Here is a 22598-nt window from a genome sequence, read left to right as displayed (position 1 = left end):
CTTTTCAAGTCTTTGGTAGATTCCTTTATTGAGGGCATTTGTTATTGTTGAGTTTTGAGAGTTCTTCATTCTGGATATAAATCCTTTAAAATTTTAGATATATGATTTACAAATTTCAGCCTATGGCTTGCTTTTTATTTGCTTAATAGTATCTTTGAAGAGCAGAAGTTCTTCACTATGGTAAAGTCTAATTTATCAATTTCTTTTTAAAATAAATCATACTTTTCATGTTATAGCAATCTTCACCAAACTCAAGGTCATAAAGGTTTATTTATTTTTCCTAGAAGTTTCATAGTTTAAGGTTTTCTTTTAAGGTCTATGATCTATTTTGAATTAATTCTTGTCTATGTTGTAAGGTATGAATCAAACTTCTTTACATGTGTTAATTTATTTCTGGATATTCTATCCTGTTCTATTTTTTGATTTGCCTATATTATGGCAATATTATACTTCCTAGTTACTGTAGCTTTATAGTGAGTCTTGAAATCGGATATTCTAAGTCCTCCAGCCAGATATTTGCTTTGTTTTGACTTTTTGAGGTTCTCTGTATTTCTATATGAATTTTAGAATCTGTTTTAAAATTCCCTTACATCCCATTGTACCAAAATTCCACCCCTTCTTAAGATCAATATCCAAAGCCGAAAGCCACGTTTTCCAAGAAAAAGGTCTCCCCAGATCCTGGGTGAAGGGAATTACTCTTCTGTGCTCCATTCACACTTCATAACACTCTTATTGCATTTATTCATATTTGGCTGTATGTACTTTTTCTCATCCTAGAGGCTTTGTGCAATGGCTAAGGATTGGGATATGAGGTTTTTAGTTGTAACTAATGATTTTGATAGTGTTTATGGATCATTAATCTAAATAGAACTGAACATCTGTCATGAACACAGCTCCACAACAGAATACAGAATTCTCATCACAATAGGATGCATGTCCCTGGAGTGATCATCCAGCTGATGTTCGCACCTCCTTGTGCTTCAGTCGTGTTTGTGCTCGGGATGGACGGCCCGCGGCTCTCCCGTCAGAAAGACAAAGGGAGGGATGGTTGTGGCTATGAACTCATAGCATTGCAGATAAAAACTAAACAAAAGCTCACTCAAATAATGACCAAAATAGTTTATATTATAACTTAAAATAAAATTATGTCACATAAGGAATAGCAAACTGTAACTAATGCTTTTTCTACCCTTTTAGGAAAAGGACATTAAAAAATGGACAATAAGACATTAATTGCATTCCTTATATTTAATTTCCACATTTCATTTGCTACCCATAATGTCACCAAAATTGATATCACCTGTCCTTTACAAAATATTTCAGTTATTATTCTAGAATTGCATTTATTGGCATGTGGCTATTGAGCAATTGGAATGTGGCTAGTCCAAATTGAGATATGCTGTTAAATGTTAAATACACCAGATTTTAGAGACTTGGAATGAAAAAAAGAATGTAAAAAATCAATTTTTATATTGATATTTTAGAAATATTACATAAATTACCGAAATTAACTTCATCTGTTTCTTTTTACCGTAAAAAGATAAATGTGGCTACAAGAAAAATAAAAAATTACATGTGGCTCCATTATACTTTTATTGGATAGCAACTGGGCTAGAACACTTGAAAACAAAGTGGTGATATCTTTAACTTGCTAGTATCTTTTATACTCACCATCTGCTTTTGGGATGGGATTGTAACATAAAACAATAATCACACGAGTATGCATGCTTTTTTCTAATGAACATACATTACTTTTTAAGTAGAGAAAGTAAAAATGTTATGTTTTATTTATAATCTTAGAGTTACAAACAAGGACTTGCATTTAAGACACACAGCATAAAAGATTAAAACAATGAATATACCAAATCCTCTTAGCACTCATAAAACGCATTTTCACCTGATGGCAAGTACAGACGGGAGGCAACTAGAGGCAGGAGTGGAGCTCCGAGGGAAAACGCGAGAGCTCACCTGCTTCCCGTGCGGATGTCACAGGTCTTGTTAAGTCATCATGGAAGCTGTGCTACTCAGGGGACTGTTCATGTGGCTGTGCATGCCACGTGCTCACATTCCTCTCTGTTTCCAAGAGAAAGAGGAGCCATTTTTCTGTCTCTGAGAATTAGGAATACACATTTAGTCAATGATGGCTGCGTATATGCACTTTCCTTTCCTTAGCATGTGTCCTTTTACAATAAACCTTACTGGTTCTAATCATGGACATAAAGGGCCTTGTCCATAAATGATTTAAAATGTGACTGGTTAATAATTTTCAGTAAGATACCACAGTACTATTTTTTTTCTTACTGGTTAAGTGCAATTTGTTTTGAAATGTTCCTTTTGTGTTAGTTGCTTGTTGTTTTCAAAGCTTCCTTCGAAACTGGCACAATCCCGTCCACCATCCATCCCCAAGTCTTCCTGTGAGGCCCTGCGAGTCTCTAGGGACACTCTGGTGCCCTTGGGGCTGCTGCCGAAGCAGCGGAGACCCCCGCCCCCTGCCGGTGCAGCTCTCGGAGGACGTCTAATACGGAGTCCAGTTCTGTGCGGAACTTGTCCAGCTCACGATTCTTCAACTGGGCAAGTCTTTTCCACTTCTCGGTTTCTTTGCTTTGTTCGGTTTCTACTACTTGCTGGGTTTGCTGTATGATCTGCAAATAGAAAGTTCTTTATTACCATTAGAGTTCACATTGGGGGTTGTTATAGAAGATCCTCTGAAACTTGACTAAAGTAAAGGCAATTTGACTACCAGAGTCATTTTAAATGACAAACTGCTGGGCTACATTCCTAAGGAAGGGGACCGGGACACTCCCCTGCCCCAGCCTGCAGGCTGGAGACACAAGGACTGCAAGGATGTTCACTGAGTCCCTTGAAACAAGATAAGCACCAGCCTGTGCTTACATGCCCCCTGCACGTAGCCCTTTCCCCATCCCAATAAGAGCCAGCCTAACAGGTCCGCAGTGGCCACTTCTGTGCAGCAACCACGCGAATGCCATCTACTGTTCCGTAAGTAACCCCTTAATAAAACTCATTTGCTCACCAAGCTGGGCTAGTCTGAGTCACTTTTTGGCCTGTCAGTTCCCTCACAACTAAGGGGAAGGGGCTTCTTTTACATCTCCCCAGGAATGGGCGAAGTACATTTAAGAGATTGCAAAGAGCTACAATGGGACAATGCCGACTACGGTAAACCAGTGACTGGTGTATCAGAGGAGGGGAGGGAGGAGAGGGCGCCTTATTAACAGGCTCCTCTGTGTCTGAAAAGGTTTGCAGATGAAGAGGGTAAGAATTGGGAAATCTAGTATCCAATTCTGATAGAGTTTTATAGTCTTTTCAAAAAAAGCATTTAAAGCATCAGAAAATTTTAATACCTTGGTATGAATCCAAACATCCCTAAAATGCTGTTCCTCCTAAAAATGGCACTTGAGATAATGTCAAGACAGTTTTAACATACAACATATGCCATTAATGAACCACACATTATAGCACCAGAAATAATGATAAAAGCACACATGTAGCATCATCATGTGCCAGGCTTGGTTTCAAGCATTTTACATGTATCTAGTCATTTAATTTTGACAACATACTAGGAATAGATTCTCTGTACTTATCCCCATTTAACAGGTAGGGAAATGGAGACACAGGTAAGTTTAAAGAAAAATTTTTTTGCCCACCGTTTACACACAACCCATTGGAAGCAGATTCAGGATTCACACCCAGGCAACCTGGAGAGTCCTTTGTCTTGACTACCACACTAGACTGCCTTGCTTATGTAGATCTGCTTTTTTCAACTGTGAAATGAGCGTCCCCTCATTAAAATGAGGTTTGTTTTTTTCAGGACCCTCCACACTGTTTTCAATAGTAGCTATATAAATTTACCAGCAACAGTGCACAAGTGTTCCTTTTCCTCTACACTTTTGCTGATACTTGCTATTTTTGTCTTTTTGATGATAGCTATTCTAATAGGTGTGAGGCGATGCCCCATTGTGGGTTTGATTTGCAGTGTCCTAATGATTAGTAATGTTGAACTCCTCTTCATGTATCTGTTGGACATTTAAATATCTTTTTTGGAAAAATATTCAGGTCCTTTGCCCATTTAAAAATGTATATATATATATGTATATATATATTATGAGTTCCTTGTATTTTAACCCCTTATCTCATGTGTGGCTTTTAAATATTTTCTCTCAGTTCATAGGTTGCATTTTCATATATTGATTTTCTGGTCATGCAAGTACTTCTTAGTTTGATGTATTTCCAGTTGTTTATTTTTGCTTTGTTGCTTTTAGGTGTCATACTCAAAACATCATTGCTAAAATCCAGGTCAAGGAGCTTTTTTTCTGTGTTTTCTTCTAAGGGTTACATGATTTCAGGTGTTACATTTAAGTCTGTAATCCATTTTGAATAAATTTTTGTGAGTTGTGTAAGATAGGGGTCTAGTTTCTTTCTTTTGCATGTGAATATCCAATTTTATCAGAACCTTTTATTGAAGAGACTGTCTTTTCTTCATTGGGTATTTTTGGTTTCCTTATCAAATAATAATTGACTGTATATGCATGGTTTTTTCTCCTGGGCTCTTGATTCTGTTCCAATGGTCTATATGTCTGCTTCTAACACCAGTACCACACTGTTTTGATTACTATAGCTTTGATTATATTTTGAAATTAGGAAGTGTGAGGCTTCCAGCTTTGTTCTTTCTCAGGATTGTTCTGGCTATTCAGGGTCTTTTGTGGTTACAAATTTCAGAATTGTTTCTTCTATTACTATACAAATGACACTGGAATCTTGATAGGGAATACACTGAATTTATAGCTGGAGTTGGACATTTTAACAATATTGATTCTTCTAATCCATGAATATGGGACACCTATCCATTAATTTTTATCTACTTTAATTTCTTTCACAATGTCTCACACAGCTCTTTTACCTCCTTGGATATACATTTATTCTCAAGTTGTTCATTGTTTATGATGCTTCTATAAATGGGATTTTCTTTTTCAGATAATTTGTTACTATATAGAAACAGTATGATTTTTGTATATTGATTTATATACCCTGCAATTTCACTGAATTTGTTGACTAACCAAGTTTTTGGCAGAGTCTTTATGACTTCCAATATATAAAATCATGTCATCTGCAAATAGAGATGATTTTACCTTTTCCTTTTCAATTTTGGTGCCTTTCATTTCTTTTTCTTGCCTGATTGCTCCTGCTAGGATGTCAAGTACTAGGAGTGATTAGAATGAGCACCCTTGTCATATTTCTGATCTTAGAGGAAAAGCTTTCAAATTTTTACCACTGAGTATGATGTTAGTTGTGTCTTACTATATATGGCCTTTATTATGTCTAGGTACATTCTTTATATACCTAATCTGTTGTGTTTTATCATGAATGGATATTGAATTTTTTGACATGTTCTTTCTGCATTTATTGAGTAGACAAGACTTTTATCTGTCATTCTAGTAATTTGATGTTATCACATATACTTATTGGCATACGTTAAATCATTGTTACATCTCAGGAATGAATCACACTTGATCATGGTGTACAATCCTTTTAACATGCTATTGAATTTCATTTACTAATTTTTTGAGAATTTTTACATCTATATTCATAAGGGATACTGGCCTCTGGTTTTCTTTTTTGGTAGTGTCCTTATCTGGCTTTATTATGAGGGAATGCTGACCTTGTAAAATCCATTTGGTAATGTTCACTCCTCTTCTATTTTGGAAAAGTTTGGGAAGGGCTGATACAAATTTTTCTTTAAAAGTTTGTTAGAATTTACCAGTGAAGCCATTTGGTCTTGGATTTTTCTTTGTTGGGAATTTTCAATTGCTGATTCTATCTCCTTACTAGTCTATTCAGATTTTCTATTTCTTCCTTATTCATTATTGGAGAGTTTTATGTTTCTAGAACTTACCTCTGTCTTTTAGGCTGCCCAGCTTGTTGACATATAGTTTTCATAGTAGTCTCCTATGATCCTTTGTATTTCTGTAGTATCAATTGTAATGTCTCCTTTTTCACTTGCATTTTGAGAGTTCCCCCTTTTCTCTTGGTTAGTCTAGCTAATGGCTTGTCAATTTTATTAAACTTTTCAAAGAACCAACTTAGTTTTGTTAATCTTTTCTATTGTTTTCCTGTCCTGTATTTAATCTTGGTTTCCCTCTTTTTGCTTTGTTAGTTTATAAGGTGTTAAGTTAGGTTGTTTGAAATCTTTTTTGTTTTTTGATGTGTGCATTTATCACTGTAACCTTCCCTCTCAGAACTGCTTTTGTTGTGTTCTGTAAGTCTTGGTATGTTGTGTTTCCAATTTCATTTGTCTCAAAATACTCTTTAATTTCATTTTTAATTTCTTCTTTGTTCAGGTGAGTGTTGCTTAATTTCCATGTATTTGTGATTTTTTCTCATTATTGATTTGTTTCATACCACTGTGGTCAAAGAAGCTACTTGATATGATTTTCATTTTCCCAAATTTGATCAGACTTGTTTTGTGGCCTAACATACTATCTATTCTAGAAAATGTTCTATATGTGCTAGAGAATATGTATTCTGTTATTGGTGGAAATGTACTGTATATGTCTGTTAGGTCCATTTTTTTAGACTGTTGTTCAAACCCCACTATTTCTTTATTGATGTTCTGTCTGGATGATCTATTCATTGCTCAGACTGGGGAAGTACCCTACCATTGTATTGCTGTTCATTTATCCTTTTAGTTCAATTAGTGTTTGTTTTATATATTTAAGTACTCTGATCTGGGTGCATATTTACAATTATCTTATTGATGTACTGATAATCTTTATCATTACATACTTACCTTTTCTCTTCTTTTAGTTTAAAATTTTAATTTGCCTGATAGAACCATAGCTACTATTGCCTTTTTTTGATTACCATTTGCTTGAAATATCTTTTTCAATTTTTTCACTCTCTGTATATGTCTCTAAAGCTATAATGAGTCTTTCAGCTTTTCACCATTATGATTTCAGCTTTGGGGTTTGTTGTATGTGGCCTTTATTGTACTGAAGTATATTCCCTCTGTGCCCACTTTGTTGAGTTTTTATTAGGAGTGGATGTTAATTTTGTCAAATGCTTTTCTGCATCTATTGAAATGATGCAGTTTTTATCTTTCCTTTTGTTAATGTAGTATATCACATTGATTTACAGATGTTGAACCATCCATGCATATCTGGAATAAGTTCCACACGATTATGGTATGTGGTCCTTTCAATGTATTGTTGAACTCAGTTTGCTAATATTAAAGATTTTTGCATCTATGTTCATCAGGAATGTTGGCCTATAGTTTTCTTTTCTTATAGTGTGCTTGCCTGGTTATGGTATGAGGGTAATGCTGTCCTCATAGAATGAGTTTGGGATTTTTCCTTTCTCTTCAGTTTTTCTGGAATAGCTTGAGAAGGATGGGCATTGACTCTCCTTTAAATGTTTGGTAGAATTCTGTGAAGCACTGTGTGGTCCTGCTTTTTTTTTTATTTTAAAAAATACTGCTCAATTTCATTACTAGTAATCTGTTTGAATTTTCTATTTGTTCCTGGTTCAGTCTTGAGAGATTGCATATTTCTAGGAATTTATCCATTTCTTCTAGATTGTCCATTTTGTTGGAATATTATTTTTAATAGCAATCTCTTATAAATGTCTGCATTTCTGTAGTATCAGTCTTTTTTCATTTTATTTATTAGTGTCCCCTATTTTTTCTTGATGAGTCTAGTGAAAGGTTTTTCTACTTTATCTTTCCAAAGAGCAAGCGCTTAGTTTCATTGATTCTTTCTATTATTTTTTTAGTCTATTTCATTCATTTCTGTTTCAATATTTATTATTTCCTTCCTTCTGCTAACTGGCCTTGTTTGTTCTTTTCTAGTTCCTTTCAGTGCAGGGACAGATTGAGATTTTTCTTGTTTCTTGAAGTAGGTCTGTATTACTATAAACTTCCCTCATAGAACTGCTTTTGCTGCAACCCATTTACAAGTTACCTATTTTTAATATTGTGTATCCAATAACAAATTGATGTAGTTAAGGCTATTTTAATATGCTTATTTTTTAACATTTAACCTAGAGTACTAAATGAACTATAACAGTAGAGAATCTGACTTTGATAATGTTTACTATTACTATTCATTTTTACACCCACATTTATGATTTTACTGTTAAATAGCATCTTTTCATTTTCACTTGTTGACAATTATAATGTTTCTTGGTGCAGCACTTTTTAAGTTCAATCTTTTTGTGCTCCTCTGGGTGTCATGAATCTGGATATCCATGTTTTTCCCATTTTGGAAGTTTCATTATTACCTTAAATATGCTTTCTGCTCTTGTCCTTTTCCCCGTCTGGGATTTCTGTAATGGGGATAGTTTGTTCTGATGGTGCCTCTATAAGTTCTGTAAGATGTCCTCACTTTTTCACTCTTTGCCTTTTTTGTTCCTCTGACTGGTAATTTCAAATGACCTTTCTTTTGTTAGGTCAAATCTTCTGTTGAAGCTGTCCTTTGAATTCCTGTTTTGTCATTGTATTCTTCAGCTCTAGGATGTGTTTTTTTTTTTATGGTTTGCAGTTTTTTATTGAACTTGTTTTTGCTCATGCATTATTTTTCTAATTTTGTTTAGGAAGTTGTCTTTCTGAGTGTTCTTATAGTGCACTAAACTTCACTAAAAGGATTACTCTGAATTGTCAGAACAGTCCAAAGATCTCCATTTTATTATGAACAGTTATTAGATCTTTATTAGCTTCCCTTGATGGTGTCATGTTTACCAGATTTTTCATGACCCTTGAGTTGATATCTGTGCATTTAACTGGTCTCCTCTTCTGGACTTTACAAGTTTGCTTCCACAGGCAGTCCTTTGCCAGTCAGCTCAGCTCAGGGTTTTGGACAGGGCACAGCTGGTGGCATTCCTGGGCAGGTGAGGCTGTCTACTCTACTGGGGTCTCTTTTTTGGATGAGGCTGCTGCCTGAGCACTGAGGAGAGGGGGATGCTGGCAGCTGGGAACAGCTGGGTAGGACTGGTAGCTTGGTTTGCTGCCCAAGCACTGCTATAGGATGTGCTCTACAGGTATCTGGATTCTCATCAGGCTTTCTAGTTGGGTACTCAACAGTACATGGGGCTAGGAATTAGCTTCCTTTCCCAGGAGGGGCAACAGAATGTGCCCCAAGGTGGGCACTGGTCTTTGTTTGGGGACCCAAATCAGGTAGAACTGTGGACAAAGAACCCTGGGCAGACGGTGTTACTAAGTAAATTGGGTTACTCTCCAGACAGGCAGACCGGTTGGCTGGGCTTTCTGCACAAATGCCATTGTAAACAGAGCTGTAGGATGGGCTATGTGGCTTCCTGGTTGAATGGGGCGGGAGGCTGTATTCAGCAATAGATGGGATGATTAAGTAGCTTCCCCATCCAAGCACAGTGGCTGAACTGGCTCCAAGGCTGGCGGGTGCTGTTGTTTGGGTCCTGAATGAGGCAAACTGCTCACCGACTCCCAGTAGTCTTGGTTCTGGCCACCGTCTTGGTTCTGCAGTGGATGCAGCACTGGTTCTCTCTCTACTTTGATACAGCTTTGAGGAGGGCGCCTCAGTCTACCAAGACCTGAGTGGTGCTTGCTGTAACCCCTGTGCCCCTTTTTGATCACAATTTGATGTCCTGTGGTCAAGCTTCACAGATTCTTCCTGAAACTCCTATAATTTGATAAATGAGTGGGCCTCCTGGGAAGCAACCCATAATGGTGGGTGAGTGCAGTGTTAACCCTGGGCTCTCTTTTTTCCCACTGAAGAAACTGTAGGTTTCTGGGAGCCCCTGGTTGCAGTACTGTGCTAGCCTGGGTGAGGAGGATGCCTTCAGTGTGTGGACACTCCTCTTACCCTTCTAATGCCATCCTTCTTGGTCTCTCAAGTGGGTGCTGCAGTTGCACCTGTGTCCAGGATTTTCACAGGTGTGTCTTCTCTATGATACATGCTAGTTGGTCTTCTTGTGAGGGAGACTGAAGTGAGGGGATATCTTGAAGACATCCTAATTTAGCATTTTACCATGTTGTATATGAAACACATCTATTACTTCTCTATAAATATCCTACAAGGATGTCCTACAAGTCCTACTACATTTTTGCTTAAGCAAATAAAAGACAATTTTGTAGACCATATTGAAATTATATATTTAAGATAAACATGTATTTGTTAAAAAATCCTGTATATATTTTAGAATTGTGCTGTGTACTATATAACTTATTTGTGTACATATTAGTTGTATTTATAACAAGTCTATCAAACAATTATTGGTGATAAAGCTATAATAAAGTATGTGCTTATAACAAGTAACACAGATAATGTTAAACAAATTTATCAACTTACAACCATTTTCTAAAACAGGAATTACAAAGTCCTATACACATACAAGTGTGTCTGTTGAAATGGTGATGCACTATGATGCCTTAGTTCTACCAAGGCTGATGTTTTCTTGGTATTCCATGTTTTTAAGAGCAGTCCACAAATAAAAGTCCAAGAGTAAGAATGAGAAATCAATTACATTAACTTCTTTGTTCTCCATTTTATATTTCAAAGTTTCTATAATGATGAAAAGCTACAATCTTGATATGATTTAATAGAACTAGGGTTTCTCTGTGGACCTCAGGTCAACCATAAAGCTTTGCATGTATATGATATTTTTTATTTTCAAAGATTATATAAATTTATACTGTTACAGATGGAACCTTTTTGTGTGCCCCCACTCCCATTCATATATTGAAGCTGCAACCCACAGTGTGGCCACATTTAGAGTAAGGAACTAATTAAAGTTAACTGAAGCAATAAGGCTGGGGTCCTGATCAGACTGCAGTAGTGTCCTTGTAAGAAAATGCATCAGAGAACTCTTTCTTTATTCCCCTCCCCCAGCCTGCAGTTCACACACATAGGCAGGGTACCTGCAAATCAAAGAAGAGAGTTCTCACCAGAAACTGAATCAGCTGTAACCTTGATCTAGGACTTATAGCCTCAGAACTGTGAGAAACGTTATTTCTATTGTTTAAGCCACCCAGTTTATGATACTTTGTTGTGGCAGCCCAAGCAGATTAATACACTGTTTATGTGAAGCTAATAATAACACCAAGGCTGGCACCTAAAAATAAATCATGCCCTTAGTTCTCCTATTTTTAATTTTTATTAATTATACCAATCAATAATTAACAAAGAACATGATAAAAGTTGCTTCTCTATTTTTCCAGATAAAAGGCATACCAATATTTAGGTATTTGAGATTTAAAGTCTTATTTTGTCTCAAAAGTTATACATTTTTTTTTTATAAACTCAACACCCAATGAAAACAATAAGAAGTTTTGCTAGGGATGACAATACTATAGCAAGCTAGAGATACTTAAATGTGGTGAATTTTATAATACGTAAATGTGATTTACTACTTTACCTGTTGAAGTTCCTGCTCTCTTTGTTCATGTCTTATTTCCATCTGTTTAATTTTCTTTTCTAAGCCCATGAAATGTTTCATCTCTGGTGTATGGTTTTCTTTAGCTTCTCTCAATTCCTCTAAGAGTTTTGCTATCTAAAATTGAGGTAAGAAGTAAATGAAAAACTATGATAAGGAAGTAATTTTTTAATAGGTAGTCTTAAGGGGTAAAAATGTGCATCACCTCTTCTCAGTATAAACTTCTCTAGATAAGAGGTTTATTGTTACAAAGGTATCTTGAGTAGTTAGAAATAATTAATAGCTTTCATTCCATACATCAAGGAAGTAAAGGTTCATTCTAGCCCTGAAATGACCTCATATTCCAAAAGTTTCCAGATGACAGGACTGCCTTCTCCCTCCCATATATACCAGGCTGGTTATGGCACTCAAAACGAAGTTGGGCATTTTCTTTGGTGTATTCAGCTTTGCCATAAAGTGTTTAATAGGCGATTACTTTTGGGATTAAATAACACATTGAAAGCACCCAACACACAGAAAGAATTCAAAAACTATGGATCCATCTTTACTCTACTCCCTATAATTCTATTTGCAATTCTCTTCTAGATCTTATTGCTATAATTTATAATAATTCACTCTACAAATAAATGTATGTGTATAAAGTAGATAATGAAGTACTGAACTCTTTCTGTGCTGGCTGCTGTTTAGGTCGTGAGGATGCAGAGACTAAAGACACAGTCCCTGTCCTCATGGAGGGTTGGTCTAGTGCAGTACCTCCTTTTTCATATCATGGCTCACAGAGAAAATGGTAATACTTTGGGGGCACCAGGAGTAAAATGGAGAAGATGTGAGGAATCTCTAAATTGGGTTTAGTGAAACAATTAATTGCATTTTCTTTATGCTATAATTATGATAATTTGGTAATTGTTAACATCAAAAGGCAAAGTAAAAAACAAGCAAATGAAAATGGTTAAAATGAACAAATTCAATGCTTTACCTAATAGCAATAATAGTAAAAAGTAAAACAAAAAAACCCCACATACTTCTCCTAAGTAAGTTAAAAAAATGTGAAAATACAAGCAAATTAAATCAGAGTTAAGTCTAAATACTTTAAATGTGGAACATCCTCCTGATGGCATTGCCAGTGAAAAAAGAAACATGCATATGTTAATTGGGATGGTTTGCAGAAGGGCCAGGGAGAGGCCTTACAGAACATGCTGTGGTGATGGGTGCCGGGTGTAAAAATCTTATATGCTAAAACAATGATTATTAAAAATTGTAACAAACCAAAACAAAAGGATTATTGTACTAAGGAAGTTGTCAGAAGCATTGTCATACACATACCAGTCAAATATCAACTTTTCTGTCAACTTTAAAAAGATTAAAAAATGATTCTGAGTTTGTCATAAGAACACTTCCAGCTATTACTATCTCGTGATCCATAGGTAACCCACTCCTGGGACACCAGACGGGAAGTTCTAGTCCAGTGAGAGCAGTCGGATGGATACGAACTCTCATGGGGTGCGCTATGGTGGAGAGACGGGGATGCGGGAGGAACACAGAACTTAGAGTGGAGGCCTGTTCACTGGACGCAGCTATGTTTAAACTGATTCTTAAATGACAAGTAGTACTAAGTCATGACATTATCATGTGCTTGGCACTATGCTAAGTACTTTATACATGTTGTCTCAGTTACTTTTATTTATCAAACCTTACATTTATTGTCTGATTCCCCAAGTAAAGCGTAAGCTCCATGAGAGCAGGAATTTGTCTACTTTGTTCTCAGTATTCCGACCACCTGTAGCTATGCATGGCAGAGAGTGTTTAACAATTATTCATGAATTAATTAATGAATTCACCTTTCACTGATTATTCATTTGTAAATCACATAAATTTAGAAACTTGGTTCTAGACAAAGACAAAATGTCCCTTCATTTGTACTTATTTAAAGGCAACTCTTAAAGAGTATAAAGTTGAATATTTTTAAGAAAATCCTTGTAGTTCAGTGAATTTATTATTCTCTGGAGGTCAATGGGCACATAGGTAAAAAAAGCATGATGATCAAAAATGCCTCCTGCTACTTGATACTACCAAAAAACTATGTGGTACCAAATGGCAACAGCCTGAATGTCCAATGGGAAGGCACTGGTAAACTGTAATTAGGAGCCTGGGAGCTAGAATCAGAGGCCCTAGATTCTAATGCTGGCACTTCTACATATTGCTTGGTAAGCCTCAGACAAGTTATGTCATTTTTCATAGTATCAATGTCTTCATTTATAAAAGGAGAATAATAACAATACTTCTGGGTTATGGTGAGAAACTCAGAGCACTTCACACAGTGCCTAGTACATACTAAACAAATGCTTATTATTACTATATGACTATTATACAAATGTATAGCAAAAGTGGTAATAAAGACATATTAGATGTAAAGATGGGATGGGTGATGTCATGATGGTGACATAGGTTATTCCTGCTCCTCTTCACAAGAATAGCTAACAGCCATTCATGGACAAGACACCACTAACAAGAGAATCCTGGAACACGAGGCTGGAACACTCCTGCACCAGCCCGACCACGACAGGCCATGTTAGAAAAGTAGGAGCAGCAGCTGCATGCTGCCCACACCGCCCCTCTGCCAGGCTGGTGACACCTCACCGACAGAGATCTCCTGAGCCTGTGGCTCCTCCAGGTGGACAGGAGAGCCCAGGATGGAGATCCAGCTCCGCAGCATGTGTGTTACTTCCTGGAAACTCCAACTCTGGTCTTGCCCCATGGAGATTATGGGGGACTCCATGAGGACTCACTACTGGGAGTCTGACTGTGATGGAGAAGTAGGGAGGGGCTGGTGACAAACCTGGCACTCGGGTCAAGGCAGACTGAGTTCCATGGCAGACCTGCAGCACCCAGACAGCGATCCCAACTGGCAATTTTGCTCACGTGTAGAACCAAGTCAGTGGTGCCGTCTGACAAGGTAGTGGGGTGAGGGTGTAGGTCTCCTGATCTGGGTCCTTGAATGAAGAGATTTGCCAGCCCTGGCGCCTGGTCTGTACCCTCCTAGGTATGTGAGCTAAGTCATGGTCTGGACCACCCGACCAGGATGTTGATGGAACATCTGGAAAGCTGAGTAGCCCAGCGACACTAGAGCAGAGTACGGAAGTCAGAGCTGACAGTCTGCAGAGCAAAGCCAGTGACCTGTCTGGCCAGGGTACTTAGACTGCTTGGCTGGGACAGGACCACAAAGAACGTCACTGGTATTGGAGCTGGGTCTCCCACCGCCTGAACCAGGAAGGAGACTGACTGAAGGCCCCCAACCACTGCTGCCTACAGCTCTCAGCCTGCCCGACCGCGGGTCCAACCGCAACACACGGGAAGCTGTGCAAACCTGCAACAGCCCTGCTTACAAAGGCACCTGAAGAGAGCACAGACTCTCACTCACCTCGTCTGGCCAGAGAATTCACGGCACAGGTCTTGCCTGGTTTGGGTCTCCAAACACCGAGCTGAGCAGGCCTTGAAGGGGCCCATAGCCCCACCTACTGCTGAATATAACCCTCAGTCATGAGAGGCTAGTGAGCCTGACCGGAGAACTCAGGCAACCAGCGTTTTCTACCAGTGGGCAAAATCCAACCAAGAATTTCACACTAGGCCATCCTCCTCCTGCCTCACTTTGGCAGGGAACCGAGGCAGAAATCTCACCCAGCTGTGCTCAGCCAGTACCCCACTCACCCAGCCTGAGAGCCGGTGCAGTGGCCTCACCCAAAAACAGGCCCCCAGGGCACGCTCTGCCTGCCCAGGACTGTTACCAGCAGACACACCCAGAAGCCCAAACTGAGCCGACTGGGAAGAACTATCTCTGCCAAGTCAGACCTGTAACATATTAAAGAGAAGACTGGTTTCTCAAATATGCAGATAATGAAAAAGGAATGAAGGACCATGAAAATCTGGAAACTGCCATCAAGGTAAGTAATAAAGCTCCAGGAATTGACCATAAAGAAATGGACATCTATGAACTATCAAAGAACTCTTATAGAAATTTAGAGAAGAACAAGAACATACAGACAACTAAACAAAGTTAGGAAAACAATACATGAACAAAATGAGAAGTTTTACAAAGAAATCAAAACCATCAAAAATTCCAAAACAAGTTGAAATCCTCGAGCTGAAAATACAATGGCTGGCCTAAAGAATCCAAGAGCGCCTGGACAGCAGACTTGACCATGTAGAAGACAAGAGCCCACAATCCAGAATACAGGCAATTTAAAATTGTCAGAGGAGCAAAAAGGAAAATAAAAATGGATGAAGAAAGCCTATGGACACAATTAAAAGAAAACGATATCCACATTATGGTAATTCCAGAGGAAGAGAAAGAGTCAGAAAGTATACCTAAAGCAATAATGGCTGAAATGTCCCAAATCTGGGGAGAGAAGTGGATATCCAGATCTGTGAAGCCCAACTGACCCCAAGGAGGTTGAACCTGAACAGGGTTACACGGAGACACACCATCATTGTCAGACGTCAAAGACAAAGAATTTTGAAAGCAGCAAGAGGAAAAAATTACATACAAGGGAACTACCATAAGACGGTGGATTTCTTAAAATGAAACGTTTCAGGATAGAGAATGAGGTGATAGATTCAAAATATTGAAAGAAACTGTCAACCAAGAATTCTATACATAGGAAAGTTGTTCCTCAGAACTATAGATTCTGAACAGACAAAAGCTGCAAGAGCTCATCACCACTACACCTGCCTTACAAAGAGGGGATTCTTTGAGGGGAAATAAAAGAATGGTAACTAATGCTGCAAAAACTTAAGAAGGTAGCATGAAACTCATTGGTAATGGTATATATGGAGTAAGTTAGATTTTGTAATATGGTGGTGGGGCATAATTCATTTATAACTCTAATTTAAGAGTTAAACAACTGTGGTAATAATAACTATGGTTATAATAATCTGCTATTAAATGGTAAAAAAGATATAAACTGTAACATCAATGACCTAAACTGGGAGAGGGAGAAGTACAAATGTAAAGTTTAGGAATTCTATTGAAGTTAACTTGTTACCAGCTTAAAAGAGGGTGTTATAATTTAAGATTATGTTACATATATTTTATGTAAGCCTCATGGTAACCACATGGGAAAAACCTTAGTATTTACACAGATGACTATAAAGAAGTAAAAGCGTACTGATACCAAAATCAAAACACACCAAAAAATGGAAGGATATGAAACAAGAAATAATGGATTTATAAAACAGCTAGAAAATAATGAACAAAATAGCAGTGGTAAATTGTTACCTATCAGTAATTACTTTAAATATAAAAGGATTAAATTCTCCAGTAAAAAAAAAAAACCAAAATGGAGGATAGATTAAAAGAAAAAAACACAAAAGCAAGATCCAATGATAGACTAAGAGTGAAGGGATGGAAAAAGATATTCAAACAAATGGTATATAAAAGAAAGCCGGTGTAGCCATACTTATTAGATAAAACAGACTTTAAAGTAAAAATGGTAAAAAGAGACAAAGGAGGTCATTATATAATGGTAAAGGGGTAAATCTTTCAAGAAGATACACCAATCATATCCATTATTTATGCATCCAACTTTGGAGCACCGACATATATAAAGCAAAAACTATCAATGCTAGAAAGAAAAATAAACAGCAGTACAATAATAGTTGTGAACTTTAATACCTCACTCTTAACAATGGATAATCCACCCAGAAACAGAATAAGGAAACAGAAGACTTAAACATCATCATAAGCCAAATGAACATAACAGACATAGACAGAATATTCAATTCAGCAACAGTAGAAGACACATTCTTCTCAATCACATGTAACATTTTTGAGAACAGAAAATATGTTAGGCCACAAAGCAAGTTTTAGCAAATTCAAGAAGACTGAAATCATATCAAGTATCTTCTCTGACCATAATGGTATGAAACAAGAAATCAATGAGGGAAACTCACAAATATATTAACATTTCATAATACAATTAGTTGGATGTTTTGCTTGTGCTAATTTAATAAATCCCTTAGTAATAAAAAATGGTGTATATGCTTCAAAGAATAGAAAGCGCAGTTTATCTGGTTTTTTGGACTTTCTAGAAACAAAAGGATCTTAGAGTCATAAAAATGGTATATCTCCAGGGAGATCTATTTCCTGTGGTGATACTGTCCTGGGTAATCCAGCATCACTGCCATGATTGCTTAACCTATTTCTTTACCAAATTAAATAGTGTAGTACTTAATGTAGAAATGGCCTTAACCATTCAATTCCCCATTGCCCAAAAAATCTCAACAACAAATACAAATATATGTTAATCAGTTAAATATTTGAGCTTCATCTGGAGAAAGCATTCTTTCCATAAAGAAGTTACAAATATGTTCTTGACAGGTGACAGGTATTTTCAGGTTATATCTATTTCTACATTTAAGTTAAGCATTTCTACATAAAGATGAATATGATTGAAACAGTTAAGAAATGTTTATGTTGGCCCAATATTTTGGTTATTTCTTACCTCTTTCTGTAGAATTTCTTCTCGAACTTGAGAAACTACAAGAGACTCCTGTTTACCCTGCAGCTCATTAACCTGATTTTGGAAATGCTTTACAAGTACCTAGGAAATTATGTTAGAAGTACAATGTAAATAAGTTTTTCCTTGAATATTATTTGAGAAACAAAGAAAGCCAACTTTTTTTGTACTAAAATATTAAAAGGCTCTTAATATTTTAAAATGACCAAATTCAATGTCAGAAATAAACTGCCACAGGAATAAAGTTTGTTGAATTAATTAAACTCATAGAATAAATTTATTTCATTTTTTTCAATATTTAATATAAAGCATCATACATATCACAAATTAATGAATATGAATCTATTTGGTTTCTTTAGTAATCTTCTTCTGAAGTTCCAAAAAAATACCTTTTAAAATAAACCTCCATAAAGTCCAAGCATTTTGAAAAGTGACCAGTTATCTTTGTAACACTGGGAATAAGTAGGACAATGTTTCTTTTAAAGGGCAATTGACTGAATAAAGATAACATAAGCCTAATAATATCTGTGAAATAACTGTCACTTGTATTTTTAGACAAAGAAACCAAAATTCATAAATACTTCCATCAAGAAACTGAAAAAACTTAGGGAACATTTTTATTTCTTATCTCTAATGCTTTTTTAAAAATTACTATTTTTATGATCAGACTGTGCTGACTTTCATTTAACACACAATTTACCATGTTACACTTAAAACTCTGGGAAAATAATCCTTAGGGCCCTCCAGCACAATGCCACCACTCCTCCTGCCTCTCCCAGACTGTAGTCATTTGATATAATATTTACGCTGCCCACTACCGTCCCACTCCTATGTGGGAAGAAGCTAGACAAGTTATTTGCAAAGCTGTATAATGGTTACTTTTGTAAAGCACTTTACATCTTTTTCATTGAAATATTCAATTCGTTTTTCTGAGCTACTTGAAATTCAATTACAAACCTCATTACATTTCACCCTAAATACTCCAAATATTTCAACATGCATTCTTATAACGGCATTTTCTCATAAAACCACAATAACATTTTTATACCTAAGAAAATTTATAATAATCTCAAAATATCTAATATCCAGTTCATATTTAAACTTTCCCAATTAAGGGATTTGTTTTTAATCCAGACTATTAAATAATTATTGATGAGAGAGGTGGTGGTGAGATAATTATTCTTGAAGTTTTCCCCCTCAGCCTGTGTTTTACAATTAAAACCTACAGAAAAGAAGAGTACAATGAATATTCATATATTCTTCTACTTGATTTACAAACTGCTACCTTCTTGCCACATGTGCTTTTTCCTTTTTCTTTTCTGGGCACATGATTTGAAAATAAGTTGGGGCTATAAATTCTACTTTAATGCTGTGTTTTCACCTTGCTAACAAGCACAGAAGATGGGCCAAACAGTAGATATTCATAGATATTCCAAGTAGATATATACACTAACCAAGAAGGAAAATATATGTATTCAAGGAAATGTGGATGAGCTGTCAGCTACCCGGTCGTAATTCTTAGAAGACTATGCTTCATAATACTAGAACTGTGGCTACAACTGTGTCTATCCCTCTGTTCATTATTTTGTCCCCAGTGCCTGACTGTAGGCCCCGAATCATTATTTGTTTAATGAATGAAAAGTAATGGGGCAGGAAGAAAGACCAGGATAATTACTTGTCAGCTGGGGCTTGGGAAGGAGGGAAACAGTTCAACATTCAAGTTCAAGTACCAAGGTCTTGATCATCCATTACAACTAACTTAGGAGAAGACCTATTTGAGAAATGTAGGGACAAAACTGTAAAATCAGATATTTAAAGGGTATGATTTTAAAGTACAATAGTTAAGCATATGGTAATGGCATCTTGTCCTATTAACAAAAGCCAATCATTTCACATTTCCATTACCAACCTCAAAAAGTAAAGTCAAAAATATTTTCCAATTAAATAATGTTCAGTGAACAGTCCTGAAAACAATCATGTTAAAGCCAAAGAAAGCTTGTTAAAGTCATTACCTCTTGAGTTGCTAGTTTGCGATTTAATTCGGCTACTTTGGAAGAAGAATTTTCTACTGCATTTTGGCAAAAGAGTTTCTCTATTTCCCTCTGATGAGAGGCTTTGAGAGATGTGATGTGTGCTGCAGCATCTTCCTTGATCCTGTAGAGCAAATTAAAGAAAACAACATGTAAAAGCAGCTCTTCAATTCAGAGTTAGCACAAAAATAGTGTAAGAAGCCTGAAACTTAAAGAAGCAAAGGGAGAGCGTGCCCCAGTATTGTCCTGTGTGAGGAGCTTTATACATTATTGCCTCTGAGTTCTTAGAACCATTCCATGGACTTGCTATTATTTGCTGAATTTTATAAGGACAAACTTGAGTTTATGAATGAGTGATGTACCTGGGGTCTAGATCACTAACTTGCAGAGTCAGGGTTCAAACCCAGCAGAGTTGGACCTCAGAATCTGGGCCTTCCATTTGACTCGTCTGGGGCTGAACTTTTGGAAGGAATTAAAGGTTCTAAATGTCTGTGTGGATTTAAAGCAAAGGGCTTGACATTTTACCTTTTAAGATAAACTCAGATTTTTTGTGCAGACTTTTATTTGGGTAACCTCAGTTCCCTAAAGAATCTCCAATGCTTTGTTTCTAGGTAACATGCATCAGTTTCTGGCCTATGCATGTGACTCCTGCATCACAACAATAGTGATGGCGATTATCAGGGCCCAGGGTAATCGGCACCTAATTCATTTGGACCATTAAGTGTGAGAAACCATTGGTTTTTCTCTGTGGCAAAATCTATGAACTCAGAGGCAGTTAGTAAATGGTGAAGTTCTGACTAAAGACTGGATACATTTCTTACAGAAAAACATTTTATCTCTTATTGGGAAAATAATTTTAAAATGATGGTTTGGACTCAAAGCAGGTACTTAGTAAGTCATTGTTGATATATATTAATATGGAAATTCCCAAACTATAAACAAATTTACCAATCACTTACTTGACTATGTGAATTATTTCTTCATGATTAGGGTCCTAGGAAAAGCATAAACAGCTAAAGCACCCATGATGTAATTGATCTAAAGTGAAAAAACAACCTAAAATCTGGGACTAGGAAAGATCACTCCTCACTTCTCAGGCCGAGTTATCTGAGAATCAGACTGACAATACTAAAAAAATTACCAATTATGTTTAGGACAATTTATAGGAAAAATCTTTATTTTAAATTATTTCTAGGAAAAAAATGTAATTTCTTCCAAATAGCTCCACTGCTACTATTGCATTCAATACTAAAGAAACAAGGTTTCAGTTTGGAGGCAGTATAGTTGCCACGATGATTCAGTCACGTGTGGCTGCCAATCAATCAGTAAGCATTTGTTGGGCGCTCCGGATGCTCATTCTGCTCCTACACCAGGTTGCAGAGTAAGTGTGATCTTACATCAGTTCCCGGGCGCTACAAGGCTGTGTGCGGACAGTGCTTTCTCGGTACACATCACAGGTCACCCAGGAGTCGGAGGTGGGAGCAGGACACTTCCTGCGAAGCTCAGGGAAGTATTTGGTGGAAGAAGTAGGGCTTGAAACATGCAAGAGGCAGCGAGTACAGTGAGCCCCACAGTGGAGTATTAGACCAGTGATGGGGACTCGTGACACCAGGCAGAGAAATTCAGTCTTGATTCTTCAGGAAGCTGGGAGTCAGTGGAGAACAGAGTAACTCAGACACAGGAGTGCTTAAAGAATACTAACCGTTTTTAAGTAAGACGAATGGGGGAGACAGCAACCAAAACCAGGGCAGTCAGGGTGGGGCACCGGCTGGCATACTAGGGAGGCCACTGCACTGTAGTTCGTAGGAAAGCAAGATGGGACCTATTTCTAAAGTACCCCGTAAAATGAACCCAAAAAATGAAGTAAAGCTGGGCCCAGCAACTGAAAAAATATGGTTATAAACAGAGATGAGGAAGCTGGGAGGAGGACCTAGTTCACAGTTAGAAAAGATAATATTTGAGATACAAGAGGAAGAATCCAAAGGAAAAAAAATATATACACATATATATGAACCCAGGGAAGAGAACAAGCCTTGCAAAGTAAATCTAACGTCATGGCTCATAAAAGCCATATGAGTGATGAGTTTAGCAATGGAGAAAAATAAACAGAAAGTCTAAAACTGAAACCGTGGCAGAAAGTCGGATTTTCAAGGAGGATGAATGAGAGTCAGGAGTCAGTTAAAGGGAAGAGAAAAGGAATTTCGGTCAGAGCTGCTGAGTCATGGAGGCTAAGGGAGGAAACCGTTTCAGGAAAGGCGGTGTGGTCAACAACGTCACGGAAAACCACGCTGACCAGGAAAGGTCGTTCCTGAGAGACCAGGTTTCCAAGAGGGGTGAGGATGAGAGCCGTATTTAAGAATAAGTGAGGCAGAAATAAAAGAAGCTGCTGGCGGCAAAGTGGTGCTGAAAGAGGACCAGCACTTGGTTTGATCAAGTGCAAAGGTCTGAGCATGTGGGGCGGCTCAGGGGAGAGGCAGTGGATAGTATCTGAGACTCTGGGGAAGCAAGGGATGAGCAGACACATTCCCCAAGGAATGAATGGGTGTGATCACTAGATTAATTCGATGAGTTATTTGGGAAAAGAGGACCGACCTTTTCCTCTTAGAATATCACTAATTTTAATAGTGGCTATTTTGTGACA

The 22598-nt window shown here is 37.2% G+C and overlaps 1 protein-coding gene across 10 annotated transcripts in view; it reads right to left on the bottom strand.

Moving 5' to 3' along the window:
- Positions 1-1233: 1233 nt before the first annotated feature.
- The window catches only part of CEP162 (centrosomal protein 162), a 99416-nt gene continuing 78051 nt past the window's right edge, over positions 1234-22598 (bottom strand). For 5 of the 10 annotated variants that reach the window (XM_073219374.1, XM_073219370.1, XM_073219372.1 and 2 more), the window contains 4 exons: positions 19940-20081; positions 17913-18011; positions 11398-11532; positions 1234-2642 (listed from right to left, as the gene is read on the bottom strand). In XM_073219374.1, coding sequence (XP_073075475.1) covers positions 2433-2642; positions 11398-11532; positions 17913-18011; positions 19940-20081 — 586 coding nt within the window. In that variant the 3' untranslated portion in view covers positions 1234-2432. Of the gene's footprint in view, positions 2643-11397; positions 11533-17912; positions 18012-19939; positions 20082-20916; positions 20952-20972; positions 21602-22598 lie in introns of those variants that run through there. The other 5 variants (XM_073219373.1, XM_073219376.1, XR_012124155.1 and 2 more) reach the window with 5 other exon arrangements.

This window comes from Manis javanica, chromosome 13 (genome assembly GCF_040802235.1).
Source record: "Manis javanica isolate MJ-LG chromosome 13, MJ_LKY, whole genome shotgun sequence".
NCBI classification, from domain to species: domain Eukaryota; kingdom Metazoa; phylum Chordata; class Mammalia; order Pholidota; family Manidae; genus Manis; species Manis javanica.
Note: the sequence above shows the minus strand (reverse complement) of the source record. Positions and strands in the feature narration are given on the sequence as shown.